A 27,693-nucleotide genomic window follows, 5' to 3' on the forward strand; every position below is an offset into this window, starting at 1 on the left:
TTGGCCGATAACATAATTGCAGCCTAAATGTAATTCTATTTAGTTAATTACATGCTTCACATGGTGATGATCGCTGACCATTCAACAGCTTATTTCCAGTTTCAATGTTTTCATATGCATACGAATCATAAGGGCAAATAATAGCATGCAAAACCCCTTAATTAGGCAAAGTAATTTCAATAGCCTGAAAAATGAGGAGCCTCGCTAGCAGTCATAACTGAATGATGCAAACCAAATACACTTTGTGCAAACTCAGATTCATGCCACTTGGACAACATGAACATTGTCCATTTTGCGCGCCTCTCATCCCTGCGACCCAGTGTTTTACCGGCCTCATGCATATAGTTAGGGCTATACGTCCAGTAAAACATGGCACCAGCCAAGCGCTTGGATGTGTTTATGATTGTTAACAATTGTGCATGTGAATCATCAAAGGCAGAAGGGAAAGTCATGTGAATTTATTGTGCATAATTTCCAAGAGGCTTCGGTGTTAACAGGTGCAATGATGTGCTCTCATCCCTGCACTAGGCAGGAATTCCGTCTGGATCTGCTCTATGATATTAGCTGTTCTATAGTCTGTCTATACTCCGGCAGAGTTCGTTAGCTACCTATCCTAGCTTGACAATTGGCTAATATCCAGGTGAACGTACTGTCATCGCAACAAAGCAAATAGCTATCAGTTTTAGTTATGAACGTAGATGGTTTAAAGCGGCTCTGGCTCTATCTGTGCCTGGTTGGCTAAGTCGCTATACAGCTATAGCGAGCAAGATGCCTAGCTACCAACTAAATTAGTCACGCACGCACACATGCAAACACACACACAGCAGCAAGTTTCTGGATTTCTGGGAAAGGGGTGCAGAGTGCGACAGAATGCCGATTCAGAGGACAATTACATGATTGAGCGAACAAATTCATAAATTAAGGGAATGTCTTAATAAAATTGAGGGAATTACTTTTTATATTAAGGGAACTAAATGAAAAAATGAGGGAACGGATTAGCCTAGCTGATCTTTTTGTCTCCACCATGACCCATAAGCGTACATAGGTGCTCTTTTATTAATACAGTCAGTCCACCATCACATTTCTTTTTTGGAACGACTTAACCCAGATGAGCACCCCTTTCCATAGAAGCTTTCAGTAGCACAGCAATATCTAAACTCTATTACAGCTTAGTTTTAATTAATTAATATAACACCATGTCTGTGTTCTGTCCTATAGACCACCTCCCATACCTCAGATGGATCGTCCACCCAGCAGCAGCACCACTCAGAGTAGCAGCAACATCCATGGGAAAACCCACGTGTGGGTCAGTGCGCGCCATGGAGATCTCTCTGACTGGGGTCCCTACTCAGGTGGGCAATCCTCTTTTTTTTATTCAACCAAAACCCATATTTGAAGTCTGTTGTTATGAATGATATTTATAATTTCTGATTAAAAAAATTCTGACTTAACCTTCCTATTCTTAACACACTTCAAACCGCTCAGGTTTTAGCTCAGACGACGACATGTCGCCACCTAAACAGGACAAGACAAGGTTCGCCCACAGGAACCAGCCCCACCTGCGCTTTGAGATCACCAGCGATGATGGCTTCCATGTACAGGCAGACAGCATAGAGGGTAAGAATCTCAGCCTAACTACAGAAACAGTAGTTGTAGATACAGTGGCTTGCGGAAGTATTCAACCCCCTTGGCATCTTTCCTATTTTGTTGCCTTAGAACCTGGAATTAAAATGGATTTTGGGGGGGGTTGTATCATCTGATTTACACAGCATGCCTACCACTTTGAAGATGCACAATTTTATTTGTGAAACAAACAACAAATAAGACAAAAAAACTGAACTTGAGCTTGCATAACTATTCACCCCCCCAAAGTCAATACTTTGTAGAGCCATCTTTTGTAGCAATTACAGCTGCAAGTCTCTTGGGGTATGTCTCTATAAGCTTGGCACATGTAGCCACTGGGATTTTTGCCCATTCTTCAAGGCAAAACTGCTCCAGCTCCTTCAAAGTTGGATGGGTTCCGCTGGTGTAAAGCAATCTTTAAGTCATACCACAGATTCTCAATTGGATTGAGGTCTGGGCTTTGACTAGGCCATTCCAAGACATTTAAATGTTTCCCCTTAAACCGCTCGAGTGTTGCTTTAGCAGTATGCTTAGGGTCATTGTCCTGCTGGAAGGTGAACCTCCGTCCCAGTCTCAAATCTCTGGCTTTTTTCTGCCAACTCTTCCGTAAAGCCCAGCTCTGTGGAGTGTACGGCTTAAAGTGGTCCTATGGACAGATACTCCAATCTCCGCTGTGGTGCTTTGCAGCTCCTTCAGGGTTATCTTTGGTCTCTTTGTTGCCTCTCTGATTAATGCCCTCCTTGCCTGGTCTGTGAGTTTTGGTGGGCGGCCCTCTCTTGGCAGGTTTGTTGTGGTGCCATATTCTTTCAATTTTTTCATAATGGATTTAATGGTGCTCCGTGGGATGTTCCAAGTTTCTGATATTTTTTTATAACTCAACCCTGATCTGTACTTCTCCACAACTTTGTCCCTGACCTGCTTGGAGAGCTCCTTGGTCTTCATGGGGCCGCTTGCTTGGTGGTGCCCCTTGCTTAGTGGTGTTGCAGACTCTGGGGCCTTTCAGAACAGGTGTATATATACTGAGATCATGTGACAGATCATGTGACACTTAAATAAAGTCCACCTGTGTGCAATCTAACTAATTATGAGACGTCTGAAGGTAATTGGTTGCACCAGATCTTATTTAGGGGCTTCATAGGAAAGGGGGTGAATACATATGCACACACCACTTTTCCGTTATTTATTTTGTAGAATTCTTAGAAAAAAAATAAAAATATTTTCACTTCACCAATTTGGACTATTTTGTGTATGTACATGACATGAAATCCAAATAAAAATCAATTTAAATTACAGGTTGTAGTGCAACAAAATAGGAAAAATGCCAAAGAGGATGAATACTTTTGCAAGGCACTGTATAGCTATTCCTATTTCTATATAAAAGTGTTCTCTATGCAGGATCTGTTGGTACTGGCTTTTAAGTCCCAGACTAGGCTTAATCTGAGTCCAGTAAACTGACCCAGTGTAGTATAATTTTTTTACTTTGTTATTCATATCCTTTTTTTTCTTTCTTGCCTCTCCCTCCCTCAGTGGCGTGGCGAGCGGTGACTGACGGCGTCCTGGAGGCCCGAGCAGGGTTCCATTTGAAGGCTTTGCCCCTTGGAGGAGTGAGCGGGGCGCGGGTTCTGGGCCTGCTCCACGACGCTGTCATCTTCATACTGGAGCAGCTGCAGGGCGCCGCCGGGTGTAAACAACATCGCTTTCGCTTCCACCGCTACGACACCCCCGACGACGAGCTGCCCATCAACCCCAGCGGCTGTGCCCGCGCCGAGGTCTACTCGCGGTAAGAACCAAGCACTGATGTCTGTGGTTAAAATAGGCATGTTGAGGACCGAGTCATCTCGCCATAAGATCGCCATAATTTTATCCCTTAATTGAATGTAGAGGTTATTTTCATTTTTAAGCTTACTGTCAGAAAATGTAAAGTCATTGAATCTGAATGTTGTAGCCTGAATCCTACATCTCCTGCATTTAGAAGATGAAATGACTGCAGCTATAACAAATTCCCTCTCTGCCTCTGTTCCCTCACAGGAAGTCAACCTTCGACATGTTCAACTTCTTGGCATCTCAACACAGACAGCTGCCTGACATCATGTCGACGCCATGTGACGAGGAGGATGACGATGTCCCACTGAAATCCACTAGGTTAGACAACTCCACAATTACCATTGAGTTAATACGTAAAAATGTATGCACACATGACTGTAAGTCGCTTTGGATAAAAGCGTCTGCTAAATGGCATATTATATTATTATTTATGGTGTATCTTTATTATTGTTCGTTTTTTTCTGAGTGAAATAAGTTCTAACCTACTGTATTCTCCATGTTCCTATCTAATAGACGAGCCACCAGCACAGAGCTTCCCATGGCTATGCGCTTCAGACACCTGGAGAAGACCTCCAAGGAAGCAGTAGGGGTTTACAGGTAAATAAGAGATAATATTATACTATTCATATTATTACTATTATGATTACTTTGTTTTTTAGGGTAAAATACTTCATACTTACTATTTTTCTCTTTCACTCTTTCTTTGATCTTTTCCTTATCCTAGGTCTGAAATTCACGGACGTGGTCTGTTCTGCAAGAGGAACATTGAGGCAGGGGAGATGGTGATCGAGTACGCAGGCAACGTCATCCGTGCTGTTCTCACAGACAAGAAAGAGAAATACTATGACAGCAAGGTTGGTCAACAAAATCAATGGAGTGATCAAGGTCTCATCAGCAATGCATCTCATTTAGGAAAATACAGCAATGCAAAAAATACAGCAATCCATCTAATTTCAGAAAATACAATGCAAAAAAATACAGCAATGCATCTTGTTTCAGAAAATAAAACAATACAAAAAATACAGCAATGCATCAAATTTCATTCAATAACTAAATATATTTTTACCATTTGCGATAATACAGTTTAATCTGCACGCTTAGATTTTTTACATGTATTCATGATGTGCGGCTTATAGTGTGTGTCTTGTGTATTTATAGTATATTTATTGGTGTTTTTATAGCTGGTGCAAACATTTCCCCTTTGGGTTTTTAATTAAATATTATCTTTGGCTTCTAAAACCCTCTTATCTCCTCGTCAGGGCATCGGCTGTTACATGTTCCGCATTGATGACTTTGATGTGGTTGACGCCACCATGCACGGCAACGCCGCCCGTTTCATCAACCACTCGTGCGAGCCCAACTGCTATTCACGTGTCATCCTCGTGGACAGCCACAAGCACATTGTCATCTTCGCCCTGCGTAAGATCTACCGCGGCGAGGAGCTCACCTATGACTACAAGTTCCCCATCGAGGATGACGGCAGCAAGCTGCACTGTAACTGTGCCGCCAGGCGCTGCCGCCGCTTCCTCAACTAGAAGACCAACCAAACACACCACTTTGGAGTACTTGAATTCATAGAAGGAGATGGAGAGACCAGGGGAAATGCAATGATATGGCCATAGGAGTTGGGTTGCCAATAAGTACTGATGAATTGGAGCCTCCTACTCCGTAGTTAGTTTAATTTAAAGACTGACTGATATGACGCATTTTAATTTAAAGACATTTTGGGGTTCTATCCAAAAGCAGGGTTTCCCAAACTCGGTCCTGGGGTCCTTGGTGCACATTTTGTTTTTTGCCCCAGCACTACACAGCTGATTCAAATAATCAAAGCTTGGTGATGAATTGGTTATTTGAATCAGCTGTGTAGTGCTAGGGCAAAAACCAAAACGTGCACACAGGGGGGGCCCCAGGACCGAGTTTGGGAAACCCTGTCCTAGAGGGCTTCTTGAGCCTCTCCTTCCTCTGTCGCAGAAACCAAAAAGGGTGGCAAATGATAGAACACGTTTGTGGTATGAAGAGCTTATCAGTGTTTTGCGACAAAACAAAAATGTATTCTAGGCCTGCAAGGAAACAGTTGATTCAGACTTCAGTGTTTTAGGACACTGGTGACATTACCCCATCTCATGGTCAACTCGCTTGGTTTGTCTACGTTCTTGACTCAGTCGTCAATGGCCTCTGCTGAAAATGGAGCTAAATATTCCATAGTTGTGGTGCTTATCACTTAGACCAGAGATGTGGTTGGTTCTGTACTTCATTTCAGTTTTCTCATCAGTCAATTCCTCTGTTTTAAAGAGGAATTCAATGTTATTGTAGCTATGACAATACAAGGCTACACTCAAGTGGAGGCAACCGATTTTAGCACCTTATTTTCCATGGTCATAAGCGCAAGCGTTGCTGTATATAAAAGGCAATACTGACCTGTTCATTGGAAGAAGAAAAAAAGCCTGTTGTATTTTTTAACTTTGACCCAAGTCACCTCCAGTATACATTTTAGAGCAGCTATATTTTAATTGTCCATTTCAATATTATGGAGACCATTATAACAGCTGCATCCCAAATTCCCTACATAGTGCACTACTTTTGACCAGGGCCCATAGGGAATAGGGTGACATTTAGGACATAGCCAGAGACTCTTATGAGCATGGGACAGGTTCAGATAGTTGTACTTTTATTAAGGTGCTGATGAAAACTAACCTAAAGGTTGCTTTCACCTATGTTTTAATGAAATCCCTACATGATTAAAGGTAGACTCAGGGAAATGACGTTGCCACGAACAGCACCGCAAGTATTGAGATGAGCGAGATGCAAGACTTCGATCTCACAAAGTGTCTGCACATGTGCACAAGTTCGATTCATACTGTTACAGCGTGGTAGCCAGGGCACCAAAATAGTGAACCTCGTTCTTAAGTGCTCTTAGTAGTTGCGGAAATTGACCCACTATGCTGTTTACTTTCTGCATCTACATCATATTGCTGAGTCTACATTTAAACGTGTTCTCCACTCATTTCTCCCCTGTACTTGAAATTAGAATGTCATGCTTTAGATCTGTGAAAACATATATTGTGACGCACCCCTCTAGAAAGAAATAATGAAACATGTTTTTAGTCTGCCAGGTATACTTTCTTTTCACTATTGTTTTTGTGCCGTTTTGTTCATGATCTTCCAGACTTTAATATTGGGGAAAGTAATATGGTTTGGGGTGAGGGAAAAAAACTGCTTTGATAGTACTCTACTCCCTCCCTATAATTTTACAACCCAATTTGTATATGTCTTGTTGTATATTGGTATAAATGAATAATCAAAATGCTAATTAAAATAAATAAATATGTGTTGTCAAATATTAACCTTCTTTATATTCGCTACTGAACACCCACTAATTTTCAACAGGGGCATGAAGCTTACAGTTCAATACCTGGTCGAAGCCTATGTTCAGTTATTCGTCCTTTATCTTCTCTGTTTGTTTTCCCCCTCTACTTACCTGACTGTGACTACTCCTCTCCCCTGTCTCTCGCGGGTGGACTACCTCAGTGGCTCACCATGACATAAACAAGAGAAGATAATATTTGGGCTCTGTTAGAATAACTACTTCAGCCAGTGCTTGAGGTGCTGGAACTCAGTTTCTGTTTGTTCCAGCCCAAGTCAAGCACTGACTGTAGCATACCAATTAGAATGCATGGCCAATATATCGCTTCATTCTAAGTGATATGCTAGTATGGATATTGAAACTTGCTCTTGGTTTCCAACTCGTGCTGTGCTGGCTCGAATGTGCAACCCAATTTAGGGCACTGAGCTAGCTGTGCATGCGTCAAAGGACACAATCTACATGTTTCGGATTTTAGTTGGGGTTTGGAGGGGTCTCTGCCCCAGGGTAATGAATAAATGCAGTGTGTGTTATTTCTGTAGGATTATTTAAATAGATTTAAAATACAATTAATCTCTCACTGCGTTTTGAACATGGTTCCGTTACCATGGCATAAAGCGAACTTTGTCTGTACATAGTTGTATACAACATTTCTAAACCTGTTACATTTTTTCTACGCACTTTTAATTTTATTCATGATGTTCTTGGCTTAATAAAGATCTTGAAAGGTTTGAAGAAATGTTAGTGAGGGATTTGTTGTTTTTGATTCGATTCAATACAACTTTAAATTATGATTATGTTCATGATTGTTATATTTAGACACTCACTTGACTGTCTTACATGACTAAACTCTACTGTCTGTTGTCTTGATGTACTCTTTGTGATTGTGTTAGGTAGCGAGGTGGGGGGTGAGGGTGAAATTAGTGGGAGCGTGATTGAGCTCCCACAGTGCATCAGATAACAGGCTGACCCTAGCCCCCTGGTACATACAAGCTATTGCAGCATACAAACTGGGGACTGAGACGGGGGTTGGGAGACACAGTGGTTCACCAGTGGTCAGTCATGCATTGATTAAATGACAGTGGCTGTTTTGACAGTTTAGTGTACTTTAAAATTTGGTTGTGCATCAGCAGTTTTTCTCTTGTTTTTTCATTGACAGTCACTTAATTAGCCGTGTCAGCTAACAATTTTTAGATTGGTAAGTCTAGTCAGTTATCTAAACTTGTAATCATGGCCGAATACCGACCGGGCACGTGTCCAGGGGCCCAGACCTCCATTGGGCCCCCATTGATTTTGTTAGTCACTCTCACTCATATCATTAACATGACATAAGCAGTGGTGGGAAAAGTACCCAATCGTCATACTTGAGTAAAAGTAAAGGGTAACGCTACTTGACACCCAGCATCGTAACACGTTACGACAGGGTCATAACCATGTCAAAACCTGTTATAATATGGTCATAACACTGTCATGACATATATTTAGACCTGTTTTTATGGCTTGTTATGAAACCTACATAAGAATGTAAAAACCCACAAAAACAACCACGGTAGTTATTTTATGGCTGGTTATGACACCTACAAAAGGCAAAACATTCCATTACACCCTAGCCTACGTGTTAACAGTATGTTAATATATATATATTTTGATTGACCATATTAAATTATCATTGTAATTGCGCACACATTGATGTCAGACATGCGCCCACCCGAATGCTCTGTTGCTGATGACTGGGATGAATGCAGGAGCAGGACAAGACACCCTCTTTTGGACTTATGACTGATATAAGGGCATGTACGTGATAGGCCTATCTGGCTTATATGTTTGATGGTCATAGTGCTTCTTGACAGTGTCATAAAGTGTATTTTCTACAAGTGACTTAAAATATGATGAAAAAAACATGACTAAAGAATTCATTACAACAGCAACAAAGTATTTAAGAAAAAAACGTTCAAACGAAAGGACATTTATTGTCAGGAAAAAACTTTTTTTAATAAATGTAGGTTTTGACACTTATGTATGTGTCATAACCAGCCACAAAATAATGCAATATACAGTGGGGAGAACAAGTATTTGATACACTGCCGATTTTGCAGGTTTTCCTACTTACAAAGCATGTAGAGGTCTGTAATTTTTATTATAGGTACACTTCAACTGTGAGAGACGGAATCTAAAACAAAAATCCTGAAAATCTCATTGTATGATTTTTGTAGTAATTCATTTGCATTTTATTGCATGACATAAGTATTTGATACATCAGAAAAGCAGAACTTAATATTTGGTACAGAAACCTTTGTTTGCAATTACAGAGATCATACATTTCCTGTAGGTCTTGACCAGGTTTGCACACACTGCAGCAGGGATTTTGGCCCACTCCTCCATACAGACCTTCTCCAGATCCTTCAGGTTTCGGGGCTGTCGCTAGGCTATACGGACTTTCAGCTCCCTCCAAAGATTTTCTATTGGGTTCAGGTCTGGAGACTGGCTAGGCCACTCCAGAACCTTGAGATGCTTCTTACGGAGCCACTCCTTAGTTGCCCTGGCTGTGTGTTTCGGGTCGTTGTCATGCTGGAAGACCCAGCCACGACCCATCTTCAATGCTCTTACTGAGGGAAGGAGGTTACCACCTCCATGCTTCAAGGTTGGGATGGTGTTCTTGGGGTTGTACTCATCCTTCTTCTTCCTCCAAACACGGCGAGTGGAGTTTAGACCAAAAATCTCAATTTTTGTCTCATCAGACCACATGACCTTCTCCCATTCATCCTCTGGATCATCCAGATGGTCATTGGCAAACTTCAGACGGGCCTGGACATGCGCTGGCTTGAACAGGGGGACTTTGCGTGCGCTGCAGGATTTTAATCCACGACGGCATAGTGTGTTACTAATGGTTTTCTTTGAGACTGTGGTCCCAGCTCTCTTCAGGTCATTGACCAGGTCCTGCCGTGTAGTTCTGGGCTGATCCCTCACCTTCCTCATGATCAGGGGCGGTGTGTTCAATAGGGCGATATGGGCGACGCACTGCCAAACGGGAAAAGGAAGGGATTTTTTTTCTAATCAATTATATCACGGCAACAGTAGTTCAGTGTTCTAATCTAGACGTCTGATCTGCCAGCCACTAAATGTCCAATCAGGCTAAAGTCGTGCTTCAAATGTCCCCGCCCGTTTTGGGGCGATTTCAGTCAGGTTGAAAATCGCCCAGAAGTCTCTCATAGCCTCTAATGTAAAACATTTTTTTTTCAAATTTCAGAGCTTTCAATACAATCTCTATGGGTTTCTGAGGGCTTGCACTTACGCGCTTTCGTCATACGTAACGTAACCATGAACGTAACTAAGAAACTACTCTTTCACCCTGAAGGCGGCACGGCAGACAGCACCGCTTGGACAGCGACTGGTGTAACCGACATGCACCATCTTTCAGAAAAGATTAAGAAAAATGAGCTGTCAAAGACCCACATTGATAGCTGTTTGAGATTGTCTGCTTTGGGGAGAGTGAATGTTGCCACTCAACTGGATGAGGGATACAGGCTAGCTGTCCGCCGCCACAACAATGAGGTTAGCAACAGCAGAGTCGTGAACACTGTCTACGAGAATCGAGACGACCTCATAGAATGTTTTGAAGCCATCCGGACGGGTTCATTGGGTTCATTTGACCAGCCCACCGTACCAGAAGCTACAGAAGAAGGACATCGATGCTGTCTTTATCAAACGTGCCCTCGACAGCTTCGCAAGCAGTGTGCAGGCCATAAGGTAAGATAAAGATTAAACAATATCATTCGATCTTTCTCAAAGCAGAGCTTTATTTGAAAATGTATGCATGAAAGGAGACTGCATTTGTGTTTGAAATTACATTATTCTCATTATATATGGCCAGTGGTGTAATCTATCTTATTTTATATACTATGTGTACTGTACAGTGGTGCTCATAAGTGTATGAACACATTCTAAAGCTGACTAAAAAGAGGAATAAAAAAATAAAAAAATCATCTTTTGGAAATTGATCTTAATGACTTAATTAAAAAAGTTGGAAAATCCAACCTTTAAGGACACCAATTTTCTTTTCTTTTTTATTCCTCTTTTTAGTCAACTTTAGCATGGGATCATAAGCTTATGAGCACCACTGTATACTGTGCTGAACATCCAGGCTATGTGAGACACAAAGGCTAACTTAAACACTAAAGACTTTATGCATCCCTGCCCATTTTAAGTGGAACTGAAGTATTTGTACTATACATGGATACATTGCATATACCTGTGCATCACATAGACAACAATACTGTACAAAGCCAACAAACACATTGGTCTGTTTGCCTTCAGGGACTCCTCTCAACAGCAGCTGCAAGAAGCAACAGGAGCCAAAAGACCCAGAACAGCTTTGAGAGAAGAGGAGAAGCAGAGGCTGTCTGAAGAGGTCTGCAACACCATCCTGGATCACACCAAAGAAAGGTTCTCTTTCTCTGGCCACCTTGTGAGTGCTACCTTACTGCAAGCAGACATGTTTGAAAGGTACTGCCATTCAAAAAAATAAAAAATTTGTTCATGTTCATTTTTACAAATATATACAATTGGCCAGAATATGGTTGTTCATATTTACAAATCTATACAATTGGCCAGAATATGGTTGTTCATTTTTACAAAGCCATACATATTGTTTATGCAGTGTTGAGGAATGTGAAAGAACACCCTTGATTATTTTTACTGTGATAACTTATTTTGCTTTTGTAAGCCAACACTTTTGAGATCAGTCAATAAATGCTTCTGGTATTGACTTATATGCTGCCCCTGTCTTCATGTTGTTGCTGGACATATCTTTTTAAAAATGTGTGTAGGTCACCTAAATCATCAGAAAAATTGCCCCCCCTGAGAATTTTTTCAGGAGCCGCCACTGCTCATGATCATTGATGCCCCACGAGGTGAGATCTTGCATGGAGCCCCAGACCGAGGGTGATTGACCGTCATCTTGAACTTCTTCCATTTTCTAATAATTGCGCCAACAGTTGTTGCCTTCTCACCAAGCTGCTTGCCTATTGTCCTGTAGCCCATCCCAGCCTTGTGCAGGTCTACAATTTTATGCCTGTTGTCCTTACACAGCTCTCTGGTCTTGGCCATTGTGGAGAGGTTGGAGTCTGTTTGATTGAGTGTGGGGACAGGTGTCTTTTTTACAGGTAACAAGTTCGAACAGGTGCAGTTAATACAGGTAATGAGTGGAGAACAGGAGGGCTTCTTAAAGAAAAACTAACAGGTCTGTGAGAGCCGGAATTCTTACTGGTTGGTAGGTGATCAAATACTTATGTCATGCAATAAAATGCAAATTAATTACTTAAAAATCATACAATGTGATTTTCTGGATTTTTGTTTTAGATTCCATCTCTCACAGTTGAAGTGTACCTATGATACAAATTACAGACCTCTACATGCTTTGTAAGTAGGAAAACATGCAAAATCGGCAGTGTATCAAATACTTGTTCTCCCCACTGTATATGTTCTGGGTGATTTAAATACTGACTGACTTTCATCAGGCTGCCCACTCAAGAGAAAGCTTCAAACTGTAACTAGTGCCTGCAATCTGGTTCAGGTTATCAGTCAGCCTACCAGGGTTGTTACAAACAGCACAGGAATGAAATCATCAACATGTATTGATCCCATCTTTACTAATGCTGCAGAAATTTGCTTTAAAGCAGTATCCAAATCCACCGGATGTAGTGATGTCACGCGACGTGTATGCGGTCAGCGAAGTCAAATGCAGGACACAGAGCGGCTGGCAACGTACTTTACTGAACACAGTAAAAACGTACAAAACAACAAACCTCCAAACGGAGGAAAACACAAAGACCCGTAACACAAAGCAACTGCCGAAATGACAAAGAACAATCACACACAAAATAACAAATGAGAGACAGGGGGTAATATAGGGAATACAATCCAACATAATGGGAAACAGGTGTAAACAATGAAGACCAAACAAGACAAACACCGAAACATCGATCGGCAGTAGCTAGTACTCCGGGGACGACGAACGCCGAAGCCTGCCCGAGCAAGGAGGAGGAGCAGCCTCGGCTGAATCCGTGACAGTAACCCCCCCCCCCCCTTGACGCGCGGCACCAGCCGTGCGCCGATCCCTGCCTCGGGGACGGCCAGGAGGACGCGGAGCAGGGCGAGTCGGATGACTCCGGTGGAAATCCCTCAACAGGGAGGGATCAAGGATGTCCCTCCTAGGGACCCAGCACCGTTCCTCCGGACCGTACCCCTCCCACTCCACGAGATACTTCAGACCCCCCATCCGATGCCTCGAATCCACGATGGAACGGACTGAGTACGCCGGAGCCCCCTCGATGTCTAGTGGGGACAGAGGAGCCTCTCGTATCTCATTCTCCTGGAGTGGACCAGCTACCACCGGCCTGAGGAGAGACACATGGAACGAGGGGTTAATGCGGTAATTAATGGGCAGTTGTAACCTATAACATACCTCGTTCAATCTCCTCAGGACTTTAAATGGCCCCACAAACCGCCAACCCAGCTTCCGGCAGGGCAGGCGAAGGGGCAGGTTTCGGGTCGAGAGCCAGACCCGATCTCCCGGTGCATACACCGGAGCCTCACTGCGGTGGCGGTCGGCGCTTGCCTTTTGCCGCCTGATAGCCTGCTGCAGATGGACATGCGCAGCGTTCCATGTTTCCTCCGAGCGCCGAAACCACTCATCCACCACAGGGGCTTCGATCTGGCTCTGATGCCAGGGTGCCAGGACCGGCTGATAACCCAGCACACACTGAAAAGGCGTAAGATTATTGGAGGAGTGGCGGAGTGAGTTTTGGGCTATCTCTGCCCAGGGGATATACCCCGATCACTCCTCCTGCCGGTCCTGGCAATAGGACCTCAGAAACCTACCCACATCCTGGTTTACTCTCTCCACCTGCCCATTACTCTCAGGTTGAAAACCCGAGGTAAGGCTAATCGAGACCCCCAGACGTTCCATAAACGCCCTCCAGACTCTAGAGGTGAACTGGGGACCCCGATCAGACACTATATCCTCAGGCACCCCGTAGTGCCGGAAGACGTGAGTAAACAGGGCGTCGGCCGTTTGTAGGGCTGTAGGGAGACCTGGCATAGGAATGAGACGGCAGGCCTTAGAAAACCGATCCACAACGACCAAGATCGTGGTGTTCCCCTGGGAGGGGGGAAGGTCCGTGACAAAATCCACCGATAGTTGAGACCACGGCCGTTGTGGAACGGGTAGGGGTTGTAACTTCCCTCTGGGCAGGTGTCTAGGCGCCTTACACTGGGCGCACACCGAGCAGGAAGAAACGTAAACCCTCACGTCCCTAGCTAAGGTGGGCCACCAGTACTTCCCACTAAGGCAGTGCACTGTCCGACCAATACCAGGATGACCAGAGGAGGGTGACGTGTGAGCCCAATATATCAGTCGATCACGGACCTCGAGCGGCACGTACTTCCGTCCCTCTGGACACTGTGGGGGAGTAGGGTCGGCACGTAACGCCCGCTCGATGTCCGCATCGACCTCCCACACGACCGGTGCCACCAGACAAGACTCCGGAAGTATGGGAGTGGGCTCAATGGACCTCTCCTCTGTGTCATATCGTCGGGACAGGGCGTCTGCCTTAGCGTTCTGTGACCCTGGTCTATAAGTGAGCTTAAATACAAATCGGGTAAGAAACATGGCCCACCTAGCCTGACGAGGGTTCAGTCTCCTCGCTGCCCGGATGTACTCCAGGTTACGATGGTCAGTCAGAATGAGAAAAGGGTGTTGAGCCCCCTCAAGCCAATGCCTCCACACCTTCAGGGCTTGAACCACCGCTAGCAGCTCCCTGTCCCCCACGTCATAATTGCGCTCCGCCGGACTGAGCTTCTTAGAATAGAAAGCACAGGGGCTGAGTTTTGGAGGCGTGCCCGAGCGCTGAGACAGTATAGCACCGATCCCCGCCTCGGACGCATCCACCTCAACTTGGAACGCCAAAGAGGGATCCGGATGTGCCAGCACCGGAGCCGAGGTGAACAGGTCCTTCAGATGTCTAAACGCCCTGTCCGCCTCAGCCGACCACTGCAAACGCACCGGGCCCCCCTTTAGCAGGGAGGTGATGGGAGCTGCTACCTGTCCAAAACCCCGGATAAACCTCCGGTAGTAATTGGCAAAACCCCAAAACCGCTGCACCTCCTTCACCGTGGTGGGAGTCTGCCAATTACGCACGGCTGAAACGCAGTCAATCTCCATCTCCACCCCTGACGCGGACAACCGATGTCCCAGGAAGGAGATGGACTCCTGGAAGAACAGACATTTCTCCGCCTTCACATACAGGTCATGCTCCAACAGTCTACCAAGCACCCGACGCACCAGGGACACATGCTCGGCTCGTGTAGCGGAGTATATTAGAATGTCATCAATATACACCACTACACCCTGTCCATGCAAATCCCGGAAAATCTCGTCCACAAACGATTGGAAGACTGAAGGAGCATTCATTAAACCGTATGGCATGACGAGGTACTCATAGTGACCCGAGGTGGTACTGAATGCTGTCTTCCACTCATCTCCCTCCCTAATGCGCACCAGGTTGTACGCGCTCCTGAGATCCAATTTTGTGAAGAATCGCGCCCCGTGTAATGACTCCGTCATACTAGCAATCAGAGGGAGAGGATAGCTGTATTTGATTGTAATCTGATTGAGACCACGGTAATCAATACACGGGCGTAAACCCCCATCCTTCTTCTTCACAAAAAAAGAAACTTGAGGACGCAGGGGAAGTGGACGATCGTATGTATCCCTGTCTCAGAGATTCGGTGACGTATATCTCCATAGCCGCCGTCTCCTCCTGAGACAGAGGATACACATGACTACGAGGAAGCGCAGCGCCTACCTGGAGGTCTATCGCACAATCCCCCTGTCGATGAGGTGGTAATTGAGTCGCCCTCTTTTTACAGAAGGCGAGTGCCAAATCGGCATACTCAGGAGGAATGTGCATGGTGGGAATTTGTTTCGGACTTTCCACCGTCGTTGCCCCTACGGAAACACCTACACACCACCCGACACACTGATCAGACCATCCCTTGAGAGCCCTCTGTTGCCATGAAATGTTGGGGTCATGAGATGTTAACCAGGGAAGCCCCAACACCACGGGAAACGCAGGAGAGTCAATCAAATACAACCGTATAATCTCCTCATGGCCCTCCTGCGTCTTCATCTTAAGTGGCGCTGTGACCTCCCTAATCAATCCCGACCCCAAAGGGCGGCTATCTAGGGCATGGATGGGGAAGGGCACATCAACTGGTACAATAGGAATCCCTAACTTGTACGTGAACCGGCGATCGATAAAATTCCCAGCTGCGCCTGAATCTACTAGCGCCTTATGCTGGGAGTGAGGAGAAACCTTGGGAAACACAACTTTAATACACATATGTACAACAGAGAGCTCTGGGTGAGTTGGGTGCTTACTCACCTGGAATGACTCATCAGTGCGCTGCCTACTGCCTCGATTCCTAGGAGACCCTCCCCAGCACCGACCCGCAGTATGTCCTCTGCGGCCACAGTTGGTGCAGGGGACGGCCTCTCTCCTAGTCTCTCTCCTAGTCTCCCTAGCACCAGCACCCCCGAGCTCCATAGGGCTCGGCTCGGAAGTGCTGGGGGATGGAATGGACGGCCCGACTCCGGACGTCCGCGGGTAGCCAACAGGGTATCTAGGCGAATCGACATGTCCACCAGCTGATCGAAGCTTAGGTTGGTGTCCCTGCAGGCCAATTCCCGACGCACGTCCTCCCTCAGGCTGCACCTGTAGTGGTCGATGAGGGCCCTCTCATTCCATCCCGCATTGGCAGCCAGAGTCCGGAAGTCCAGTGCGAACACCTGCGCGCTCCTCTTCCCCTGTCTGAGGTGGAACAGACGCTCACCCGCCGCCTTCCCCTCTGGGGGATGATCGAACACCGCCCTGAAGCGGCGGGTGAACTCCGCATAGTTGACTGTAGCGGTGTCTATTCCCCTCCACTCGGCGTTGGCCCATTCCAGCGCCTTGCCGGACAGACGAGATGAGGGCGGACACGCTCTCGTATCCCGAGGGCACCGGGTGGACGGTTGCCAGGTAGAGTTCCACTTGGAGCAGGAAACCCTGACACCCGGCCGCGGTGCCATCATAAGCCCTCGGGAGCGAGAGCCGAATCCCACTGGACCCCGGAGGTGAAGCGATGGGTATAGCTGATGGTGGTGGTATCGTCGGAGGAGGTGTGGGCAAACCTCCTCTTTCCCATCGCTCCAAGGTGTTCATCACCCCTTCCATGGCGGTGCCGAGAGCCTGGATCATGGCCGCTTGTTGTGTTACGCGCTCCTCCATTGATCCAGCTGGCACCGCCGCTCCTGCTGACTCCATGTCTTGGTGTGTGATTCTGTCACGCGACGTGTATGCGGTCAGCAAAGTCAAACGCAGGACACAGAGCGGCTGGCAACGTACTTTACTGAACACAGTAAAAACGTACAAAACAACAAACCTCCAAACAGCGAGGAAAACACAAAGACCCGTAACACAAAGCAACTGCCGAAATGACAAAGAACAATCACGCACAAAATAACCAATGAGAGACAGGGGGTAATATAGGGAATACAATCTAACATCATGGGAAACAGGTGTAAACAATAAAGACCAAACAAGACAAACACAGAAACATCGATCGGCAGTAGCTAGTACTCCGGGGACGACGAACGCCGAAGCCTGCCCGAGCAAGGAGGAGGAGCAGCCTCGGCTGAATCCGTGACAAGTGATCACAATATACCAGCCATATCTAGGAAAACCAAAGCTCGAAAGGATGGGCCTAATATAGTGTATAAGAGGTCATACAATAAGTTTTGTTTGTGATTCCTATGTTGTTGATGTAAATAATATTTGTTGGACTGTGGTATGTAATGAGGAGTAACAAGATGCTGCACTTGACACATTTATGAAATTGCTTATTCTATTTACTAATAAGCATGCACCCATTAAGGAAACGATTGTGAAAACAGTTAAATCCCTGTGGTTTGATGAGGAATTGAAAAAGTGTATGGTTGAGAAGGATGAGGCAAAAGGAATGGCAAATAAGTCTGGCTGCACAACCGATTGGCAAACGTACTGCAAATTGAGAAATCATGTGACTAAACTGAATAAAAAGAAGAGGAAACTACACTATGAAACAAAGATAAATGACAAAGAATTATAATAAAAAGTTTTGGAGCACCTTAAATTACATTTTGGGCAGAAAGGCAAACTCAACTCTATCATTCATTGTATCATTCATCACAAAATCCACAGATATTGCCAATTAATGTAATTATTTTTTCATTGGCAAGATTAGCAAACTTATGCCAGACATGCCAGCAACAAACGTCCAAGTAAACTGATCAAATTAAGAAAGACAGGCATTGTAATTTTGAATTCCATAAAGTGAGTGTGAAAGAAGTGAAACAATTAGTGTTGTCTATCAACAATGACAAGCCACCGGGGTCTGACAACTTGGATGGTAAATTACTGAGGATAATAGCGGACGATATTGCCACTCCTATTTGCCATATCTTCAATCTAAGCCTACTAGAAAGTGTGTGCCCTCAGGCCTGGAGGGAAGCAAAAGTAATTCCGCTACCCAAGAATAGTAAAGCCCTCTTTACTGGCTCAAATAGCCGACCAATCAGCCTGTTACCAACCCTTAGTAAACTTTTGTTTGACCAACTTTTGTTTGACCAGATACAATGCTATTTTACTGTAAACAAATTGACTTTCAGCATGCTTATAGGGAAGGACATTCAACAAGCACAGCACTTACATAAATGACTGATGATTGGCTGAGAGAAATTGATGATAAAAGATTGTGGAAGATGTTTTGTTAGACTTCAGTGTGGCTTTTGACATTATCGATCATTGTCTGCTGATGGAAAAACGTATGTTATGGCTTTCACCCCCTGCTGTATTGTGGAACAATAGTTACCTGTCTAACAGAACACAGAGGGTGTTCTTTAATGGAAGCATCACCAACATAATCCAGGTAGAATCAGGAATTCCCCAGGGCAGCTGTCTACGCCCATTACTTTTTTCAATCTTTACTAATAACATGCCACTGGCCTTGACTAAAGCCAGTGTGGCTATGTATGCAGATGACTCAACACTATACATGTCAGCTCCTACAGCGAGTGAAATCACTGCAACACTTAACAAAGAGCTGCAGTTCGTTTTAGAATGGGTATCAAGGAATAAATTAGTTCTAAATATTTCAAAAACTAAGAGCATTGTATTTGGGACAAATCATTCACTAAACCCTAAACCTCAACTGAATCTTGTAATAAATAATGTGGTATTTGAGCAGGTTGAGGTGACTAAAAGGCTTGGAGTAACCCTAGATTGTAAACTGTCATGGTCAAAACATGTTGATACAACAGTAGCTAAGATGGGTAGAAGTCTGTCAATAATAAAGCGCTGCTCTGCCTTTTTAACAACACTATCAACAAGGCAGGCTCTAGTTTTGTTGCACCTGGACTACTGTTCAGTCTTGTGGTCAGGTGCTACAAAGAGGGACCTTGGAAAATTACAATTGGCTCAGAACAGGGCAGCACGGCTGGCCCTTAAATGTACATGGAGAGCTAACATTAATAATATACATGGAAGTCTCTCATGGCTCAAAGTGGAGGAGAGATTGACTTCATCATTACTTGTTTTTGAAAGAAGTGTTGACATGCTGAATGCACCGAGGTGTCTGTATAAACTACAAGCACACAGCTTGGACACCCATGCATACCCCACAAGACTTGCCACCAAAGGTCTCTTCGCAATCCCCAAGTCAAGAACAGACTATGGGAGTTGCACAGTACTACATAGAGCCATGGCTACATGGAACTATATTCCACATCAGGTAACTGATGCAAGCAGTAGAATCTGATTTTTTAAAAATAAGATAAAAATACACCCTATGGAACAGCGGGGATGTGAAGAGACACACAGTCACAGACACACATACACATGATGAGACTCACTATACACACACGTACACATGGATGTTGTATTGTAAATATGTGATAGTGGAGTAGTGGTCTGAGGGAACACACTAAATGTATTGGGTAAAGTGTTATGAAATGTAATGTCATGTAATATTTTAAACTGTTTATAACTGTCTTAATGTTGCTGGACCCCAGGGAGAGTAGGCAGCAGCTAATGGGGCTCCTTAATAAATACAAATACAAATCCTGAGAGGATTCCTGTGAGTAGGCAGAGGCCAATAGAGAGTTATAGGAATAATATGTGCTTCAGTAAGGTGGGTTTCTTAGCGTTCATAGCCATGGTGGTCAAAAGTACCGCAGAAAATAGAGGTTGTGATTGGTATTGCGAGATTTTACTGCAGAAGAGTTGCAGGGGGTGTTGAGTGGTCTTGTTCTGTCCTCCCAGGCTACCTAGCTAACCAACAACTGTAACAATGTATTTGAGACAACAAGTGCTCATTGTAAAAATGTTTTTGTTTCCAATAAACATTGGAGATTAAATTTAGTTTACATGCTGTCAATCTAAGCAAATCCCATCTGTTTTGCCACATAGTTGCGTATGCGTCGGTTTTGTTGCTAAACAACGAAGCCTTCTATTATGTGAGAATATTACTTTTTGAGTCATTGTTTTTGAGTCACTGAACACGCACAATTACTTCAGGTGTCTAGGCAAATGTCAATTTACTCTAGAGCCTATAGTTTATCCTTACGTTTGGAATGTCATACAGTGGATAACATGATGTGAATCTGAATAATGTATGAGTCCTTAACATTCACATATCATTATCCTATGTTATTAAACACCTTTTTTTCAAACTACTGCACAGGCTCATGTTTCAAGGACTGTTAAACTCTTAGGGCATGTTATCTCATTTGCGTCCCAACATTTCCCAAGGCTACTCAGAAGTGCATTTAAACAAACACAACTAATATGATAAGGGAAGAACCGATGAGGTTATCTGAGTTGACATAATTTTCCTTGCTGACCCTGGCTAGAACAGGAAAGGAGCAGCCACAACAGTATTTATTTATACATTTTTAAAACTGCTGATATATACAGTATTCCTACACGTTGCAAGTTATCATCTGGTCATATTATGTGAGAATATGACTTTTTGAGTCACTGAACACACACAATTACTTCAGGTGTCTAGGTAAATGTCAAATTACTTGAGTCTATAGTTTATCCTTACATTTGGAATGTCATACAGTAGATAACATGATGTGGCCCCTAGTTGGAGGCCTACTGGTTCCATACTACACCCGTATTTGCATTAGGTAATGGCCCAATGTGTTCTGGAGCCATATGCCCTATTCCCAGGGAGAATTGGTTTTAAGCAGTACCTTGAAAAAGTGGAGATAGCGAAGGTATGAAGTGGTACAGTATATAAAGAGGGCTTGGTTGTAGCCTTGGTTGTGTGAGCGCCATACGGACAAACAAACATGAAGGCCCTGATTCTTCTGGCTTTGCTCGGAGCAGTATGTAAGAAAAACAAATCACTCTACATGAAAGTAGACTGATGTACAGTAGGCCTATCCTCGTTAACTAAACTGTTTTAAAAAATCTGCTTTGTTAATGGATCCATCATCTTATTGCTCTTATGATCTACTCTTCTGTATGTAAGTATGATCGTTCTTCACTCCACACCTGGTTGTTTCAGTTGCTGCCCCGGTGGAGGAGAGCGATGAGAAGGTTGTTGGAGGGTATGAGTGCCCTGCCCACTCCGTGCCCTACCAAGTGTCTCTGAACGCTGGCTACCACTTCTGCGGTGGCTCCCTGATCTCCAGCCAGTGGGTGGTGTCCGCTGCCCACTGCCACAAGTCGTAAGTACTGACAGGGCTTCACTAAACTGATGTAGGCCTATTTGATGTCACCCCTTGGTGTTTTAGCCTTTAATTGGGCCCCAGAGTTTAGACTATAACAAGTATGACCCACAGTCTTTCTTGATAAGATAATCATATGGTCAGGAAAGAGTCTGGTGTAATAGGTGATGTACAGTTGAAGTTGGAAGTTTACATACACTTAGGTTGGAGTCATTAAAACTTGTTTTTCAACCACTCCACAAATGTCTTGTTAACAAACTATCGTTTTGGCAAGTCGGTTAGGACATCTACTTTGTGCATGACACAAGTCATTTTTCCAACAATTGTTTACAGACAGATTATTTCACTTATAATTCACTGTATCACAATTCCAGTGGGTCAGAAGTTTACATACACTAAGCTTCTGTGGACAGGTGTCTTTTATACAGGTAACAAACTGAGATTAGGAGTACTCCCTTTAAGAGTGTGCTCCTAATCTCAGCTCGTTACCTGTATAAAAGACACCTGGGAGCCAGAAACCTTTCTGATTGAGAGGGGGTCAAATACTTATTTCCCTCATTAAAATGCAAATCAATTTATAACATTTCTTACATGCGTTTTTCTGGATTTTTTTGTTGTTATTCTGTCTCTCACTGTTCAAATAAACCTACCATTAAAATTATAGACTGATCATGTCTTTGTCAGTGGGCAAACGTACAAAATCAGCAGGGGATCAAATGCTTTTTTTCCTCACTGTATGCCATTTCGCAGACACTATTTTCTAAAGCGACTTACAAGTAGTGTGTGCATACATTTTCGTATGGCTGGCCCCAGCGGGATTTCATACAATCTTAGATATGTACTTTACTTTTCATTCACTCCAAAATGATGGAATTCCTAAAACCCTCTCCTGATCCTCAGTCGTATCCAGGTGCGTCTGGGTGAGCACAACATCGAGCAGAACGAGGTCACTGAGCAGTGGATCGACTCCGCCAAGCTAATCAAGCATCCCAACTACGACAGTTACACCCTGGACAACGACATCATGCTGATCAAGCTGAGCAAGCCTGCCACCCTCAACAGGTGATTCATGAGCAGTGTAGGGGAGTAATGAACTACATTTAGTTCAACTAGTAATTTAGTTACATTTTGCAGTAATTCTGTGATAGTTGAACTAAATAAAAATCTTGGTAGCGTTTTCAGTAGTTAATGACTACTTTGCCATGTAGTGGTGTAGCTAACTACTGGAACTACACTACTATTTTTTCTAAAATAAAATATGGGTGAAGTAGGCAAGAATTTACATACTTTCTTATTTGTCATCAGACCTGTCTAATTCTCACTTGAAACACTTCTTGTGTGCCTAATTCTCACTTTTTGTGTTTAATAGGCTAAATTACACATTCTGACTTGCAATTTGTAGTCTATGACTTTTCAGATTTAGATATGAAAATGTTAATGAAGTAGTTTGGATATAGTGAACTACTTTTTCTAAGTAACTTTAGTTAAGTAAGATATGTTTTTCTTAAGGGTAGCTTTAGTGTAGCTTAACTTCTTCCAGTGTGAATTAATTGGTAGCTTGGTAAACTATATTTTCAGAGTAGCTTCCCCAACACTGTTAATGAGTCACTTTAAGTCTAAGTCTTGAAGATCCTGTTTTTGTCCTTTTATCAATTTATAAATAAATATGTATTTATATAGGCCTATGCCATTTGTATGCTCTTGGATTTCAGTTTGTATTGACTGCTGCTATGTAGGTGTAATAAAATTTGAACTTGAACTCTACAGCTATGTCCAGACTGTGGCCCTGCCCTCCCGCTGCCCCCAGGCCGACGAGAACTGCCTGGTGTCCGGCTGGGGCAACACCATCCCCAATGGAAGTAAGTGAGAGGCTGGGAACTAAAGGTAGAAGTTGCACCTAACCATAGGCCTAGGATGCGACTAGCCAACCCTCAATCTTAAACTTAAAACTATTAGGCGAATACAAAATAATCTTATCCTGTATTAGTGGTTAGTGGCACTTTCTACAGTACCATAACTATGCCATGATAAAGAGGACACAACGTACAGGGGAAATGAGAGGGGAGTGGGATTTGAAGTTAATAAGTGCTTTCTTTGATTAAAGCAAAGTAACTTGAAGAGTATGCTTTATTTGTGTACATGATACATAACATTTCAAACGCAAGCGGTCTAGGGCTGACTTGAATGCACACAACACAGCACGTCTTGTGAAGAATACTGTATGTTGAATGAGAGGCTGTGTGAGTGTGGCATAGCACATTCATTGATTTATTTCTGCTTTGCCAGACAGCTTCCCTACTAAACTCCAATGCCTGAGGCAGCCCATCATCGATCACAGAATCTGCAAGAATGCCTACCCCCATCTATTCACAGAGAACATGGTATGCTCCGGATTCATGCACGGAGGTGCCAGCAGCTGTCAGGTTAGTCGGCCTAAACCACTGAGAAAATGTGGGACTGTTTGACTATACTAGCAAGTTCAGCTACAGCTTTTTCCTGCTTTCATTCTTCATCCCCTCTACCACTTGTATTGATAATATTCTCTAACCATCTATGCATCTTCTCAACACTCTCCTATAGATCATCTTACTACAGTTACAGTATTCTGTCTCCTGAGAATATCCACTTTAATTCTGACCTTTTTATCCTCTCTCTCACTCTGTCTGTGTGTGTGTGTGCGCACGTAGGGGGATTCCGGTGGCCCCCTGGTGTGTAATGGTCAGCTGCAGGGTGTGGTGTCCTGGGGTTACGAGTGTGCCCAGAAGGGACACCCCAGTGTCTACGCCCGCGTTTGCCAATACAACATCTGGATCAGCGATATCATGAGCAGCAACTAAACACCCACACACCCACCCACCCACCCACCCACCCACCACACACACACACACACACACACACACACACACACACACACAGTGTTGAACACACACAAATGTACAGTAATTCTCACACACTCATTCAAGGTCACACTAACGATGGCAATCAGAAACATTCGCTCTACCTTTGAGTCAACAGACAGTCTATCAAACGATAGGTTTGGATACTGTGCAGCACTCGCACAGCCTGTCATTAATATGCTGTTTGGAACACACGCATTATATCCCGCGCAGACTATAGCCTACCCCCAGAGAAGTTTTGGCTATGTCAATAAAATTACCTACAATAAATCCTATCAGTGTGTGTTTTTTCTTCTTCAAAATTATTCAAACTGTTCTTCGTAACACAGACAGGTACAATACATTGTGATGGGAACAGCATGTGAGCCACACAGCTGTTTTCTCAACATTTTGTTTCACAACAGTTGCTGTCTGAGAAGGTGCTGTTCACAGACAGTTTAGTTGATAATATTGGTCTCCTCTCAGGAATATATGTTCACATTTTCGAAGAACATGTTCTAAGAGACCTCTCATCTCTCAATGAGCTGTAGCCTACAGTATGTTACGCCCCAAATGGCACCCTATTTCCTATTTAGTGCACTACTTTTGACCACGCATCCCAAGCCTGTCACAAGGGATATCAACTATTTTTGTTGAAACGTGCATGTCTTTCAGGTTGTTAAGAGTAGATTCACTTGCAGTTCAAATGGAGGTCAAAGTGCAGGGAAAACATGACAGGAATGTAGGCTTCTCTTCTATCATACTTCTTGTGAACTTCACTCACTGCTTCTTGTTTGCAGAAGCAAGCTGTAAATAGAGAGAAATCTCTAAGTTGATCAGTATGGTACACCCTTCTAACCCATGATAAGACAGATCAAACAATTCAGGGGCAAGAGAGGAGGGTAAATGTGGATGTTCAGTGTCACAGCTTCACCCACTGCAGGCAGGGCTACATAATTGCACGTCTATTCACATTACAGGTTTAACACATTTGATCAGAATCAGTATGAAAAAAAAAAAAAAATGTATGCAGTCACTAACTGTAAGTCGCTCTGGATAAGAGCGTCTGCTAAAATGTAAAAACAAAAAACAATCAGAAATCCTTTTATTCTATTGTTAACAATCAACTAATTGTCCCATGACTAGCCAACAATGACGTTTCTGTAGTTATGCTTACCCTAGGTCAGGGTTTATGACCCACCCTCTTTGGGGTTGAAACAACCGGATGCACCTGATTTTCAGGGGAATGGAAAGAGAGCCTGCGACTACCGCTTTTGGACATTAACAAGGCGACAAACGCGTATGGCTTCTGAGTTTGTTTTTGTTCATTTAAGTTTATTGAAAAGTTTGTGTTCGCAATGCAGCAAATGACAACAGAAAAGTAGTGCCTGATATTTGTCTACTATTACAAAGATGTAAATCAGAACATTTATTGAGGACTGTTAATGTGCTATTAAATGGCCTGCAAATTATACGAAAGCCATAATCCTGACGCAATGTAAAAACAAGCTGGTGTGAATATGAGGGGGTGCCCAGTGCTGGTGTTTTTAATGGAGATGATTTATGTATTCTCCATTGTCCCCTCTTGTAGTGTTCAGTGGACGAACTTGCGATTTTCTCAGTTTTTTTCTTTCTTTCTCCTCATGAGTAGTAAGAGCAGTTCAAGCTCTTGCTGTTCAAGCACTAGCAATCGCAATTCATAGAGAGACAGGTTTGCTTCTGCTTCTGTGGCTAAAAAGTAGAGTCAAAAAGCATAGAACACCAGACTAGCCAGACATGTAGCTAGCTAGCTAGTATTTGTAAACAAAAAGGCACATAACACTGGATCCGGAAGTTCAAATGTCGTCACTAGCTACAGTCAAAGAGTGCCTCAGACCCTCTTGCTTGGTAAGCTACTCTGGCTCCTCAAGCCCCGTATTGGATATACACTACACAAGACAGATTTCCTCACTGTGTGGAACGCAACAACGATGTGGACAAAAGTGAGCGCTGCCCTTGCACATGCATGAAGGTCAATCGACAGAGTAAAGCTTGTTGCAACCTTAAAGGAGTAGTTCACTATTTTATAAATTGATGTTAGATGGGCTTATCACCCAGACTTATGACTAGGCCAGACAAAGACAGATTGTCTCAGTGGAAAAACACTAGCAAGAGACAGTTCTCTGAGGTGAATACAGCAAAACTTGTAATTGTCCACCATATTCCTCAACTTTAAAGAAAATGTACAAGTCAGCATGTAGGCATAAATTATTAAAAACAATTCACACCAGCAAAAACTTCACACAAGCAATTACATTAAGCATGGGGGGGGGGGGGCTTTCTTACACTAGTATGTTACCATCATAAATGACCTCCATTGCCATTGAGTTTTTACCTTCACATAGTGCAAAACATTCTTAATGGAATCATTAAACAATTAAACAGGAGTACACTCTTCATCTGTTCAAAGAGGACAATCATCACGTTGACACTGTCCACACTGCCAGGGTTCAGCATCGACCTCCTGCCTTTGGCTCGAGCTGGAGCAGCTGTTATTAAGTCCCACCGTGGGACTATGCTGGTGTTGCTTACTTCAGTTGTATTGTGGTCACTTCTCCCAGGGCACATACAACAGCTGCAATTAGAAGACTGGCCACGAAGGCAGCAAACATAATACGTAGGGTCCGGTCCTGATCATCCTATGGCCACTGAGGCCGCCTTCGACGGGACATCGGCTGGTACATCTTTGTCTGGGTTGTGGGGGCCTTCCTGCAGTGGCTGGCTGAAGTTTGTGGAGCGGTCCTCCCCTTGGCTCAGGCAAGGCTGCTTCAACTCTGGGGAAAATAGACTTCAGAGCATTGTTAAGTGCAGCACAGAGCAAAGTAACTTACCATTTCAGCGGTGTACTTGACAGGTATTCGACCTGTCCTTAAGAAAAATGCGTTAAACAGTTCATCATTGTACAATCATTCATTCACAATCATTCTGTTACTGTGTGCTTCCACACATTAATTAATGGTGTACCCCTCCTTATTTGTTTCTTTAACGGTATCTACATTTCTTAACAGCAGTCAACTCTTAAATCAATCAGTTAACTAATTCCAGGCCTATTTTAAATTAAATTTGGTTAACTTAAATTCAATTCCAAGGATCAGTCAACTCAATTCTCACTACTTAAATTCAGTTCCCAAGAGTACAGGTATTCTTACTACCAT

The 27,693-nt window shown here is 43.7% G+C and overlaps 2 protein-coding genes across 2 annotated transcripts in view; both read left to right on the plus strand.

Moving 5' to 3' along the window:
- The window catches only part of LOC311119424 (histone-lysine N-methyltransferase 2B-like), a 68,597-nt gene extending 63,347 nt beyond the window's left edge, over positions 1-5,250 (plus strand). Inside the window, exons 31-37 of the mRNA XM_084157741.1 lie at positions 1,219-1,352; positions 1,486-1,617; positions 3,151-3,403; positions 3,652-3,765; positions 3,961-4,044; positions 4,172-4,301; positions 4,707-5,250. Coding sequence (XP_084013867.1) covers positions 1,219-1,352; positions 1,486-1,617; positions 3,151-3,403; positions 3,652-3,765; positions 3,961-4,044; positions 4,172-4,301; positions 4,707-4,982 — 1,123 coding nt within the window. The 3' untranslated portion in view covers positions 4,983-5,250. The remainder of the gene's footprint in view (positions 1-1,218; positions 1,353-1,485; positions 1,618-3,150; positions 3,404-3,651; positions 3,766-3,960; positions 4,045-4,171; positions 4,302-4,706) is intronic.
- A 15,992-nt stretch (positions 5,251-21,242) lies between these two features.
- LOC311120063 (trypsin-3-like) lies at positions 21,243-24,460 on the plus strand (the record flags this gene model as incomplete). The annotated part of the gene is made up of 6 exons (XM_084157807.1): positions 21,243-21,282; positions 21,461-21,623; positions 22,524-22,685; positions 23,391-23,482; positions 23,910-24,046; positions 24,311-24,460. 6 exons carry the CDS (start codon positions 21,243-21,245, stop codon positions 24,458-24,460), a joined length of 744 nt encoding a protein of 247 aa, XP_084013933.1.
- Positions 24,461-27,693: the final 3,233 nt, after the last annotated feature.

The sequence above is a fragment of the Coregonus lavaretus genome (assembly GCF_964263955.1).
Source record: "Coregonus lavaretus genome assembly, chromosome: 3".
Taxonomy (NCBI): Eukaryota; Metazoa; Chordata; class Actinopteri; order Salmoniformes; family Salmonidae; genus Coregonus; species Coregonus lavaretus.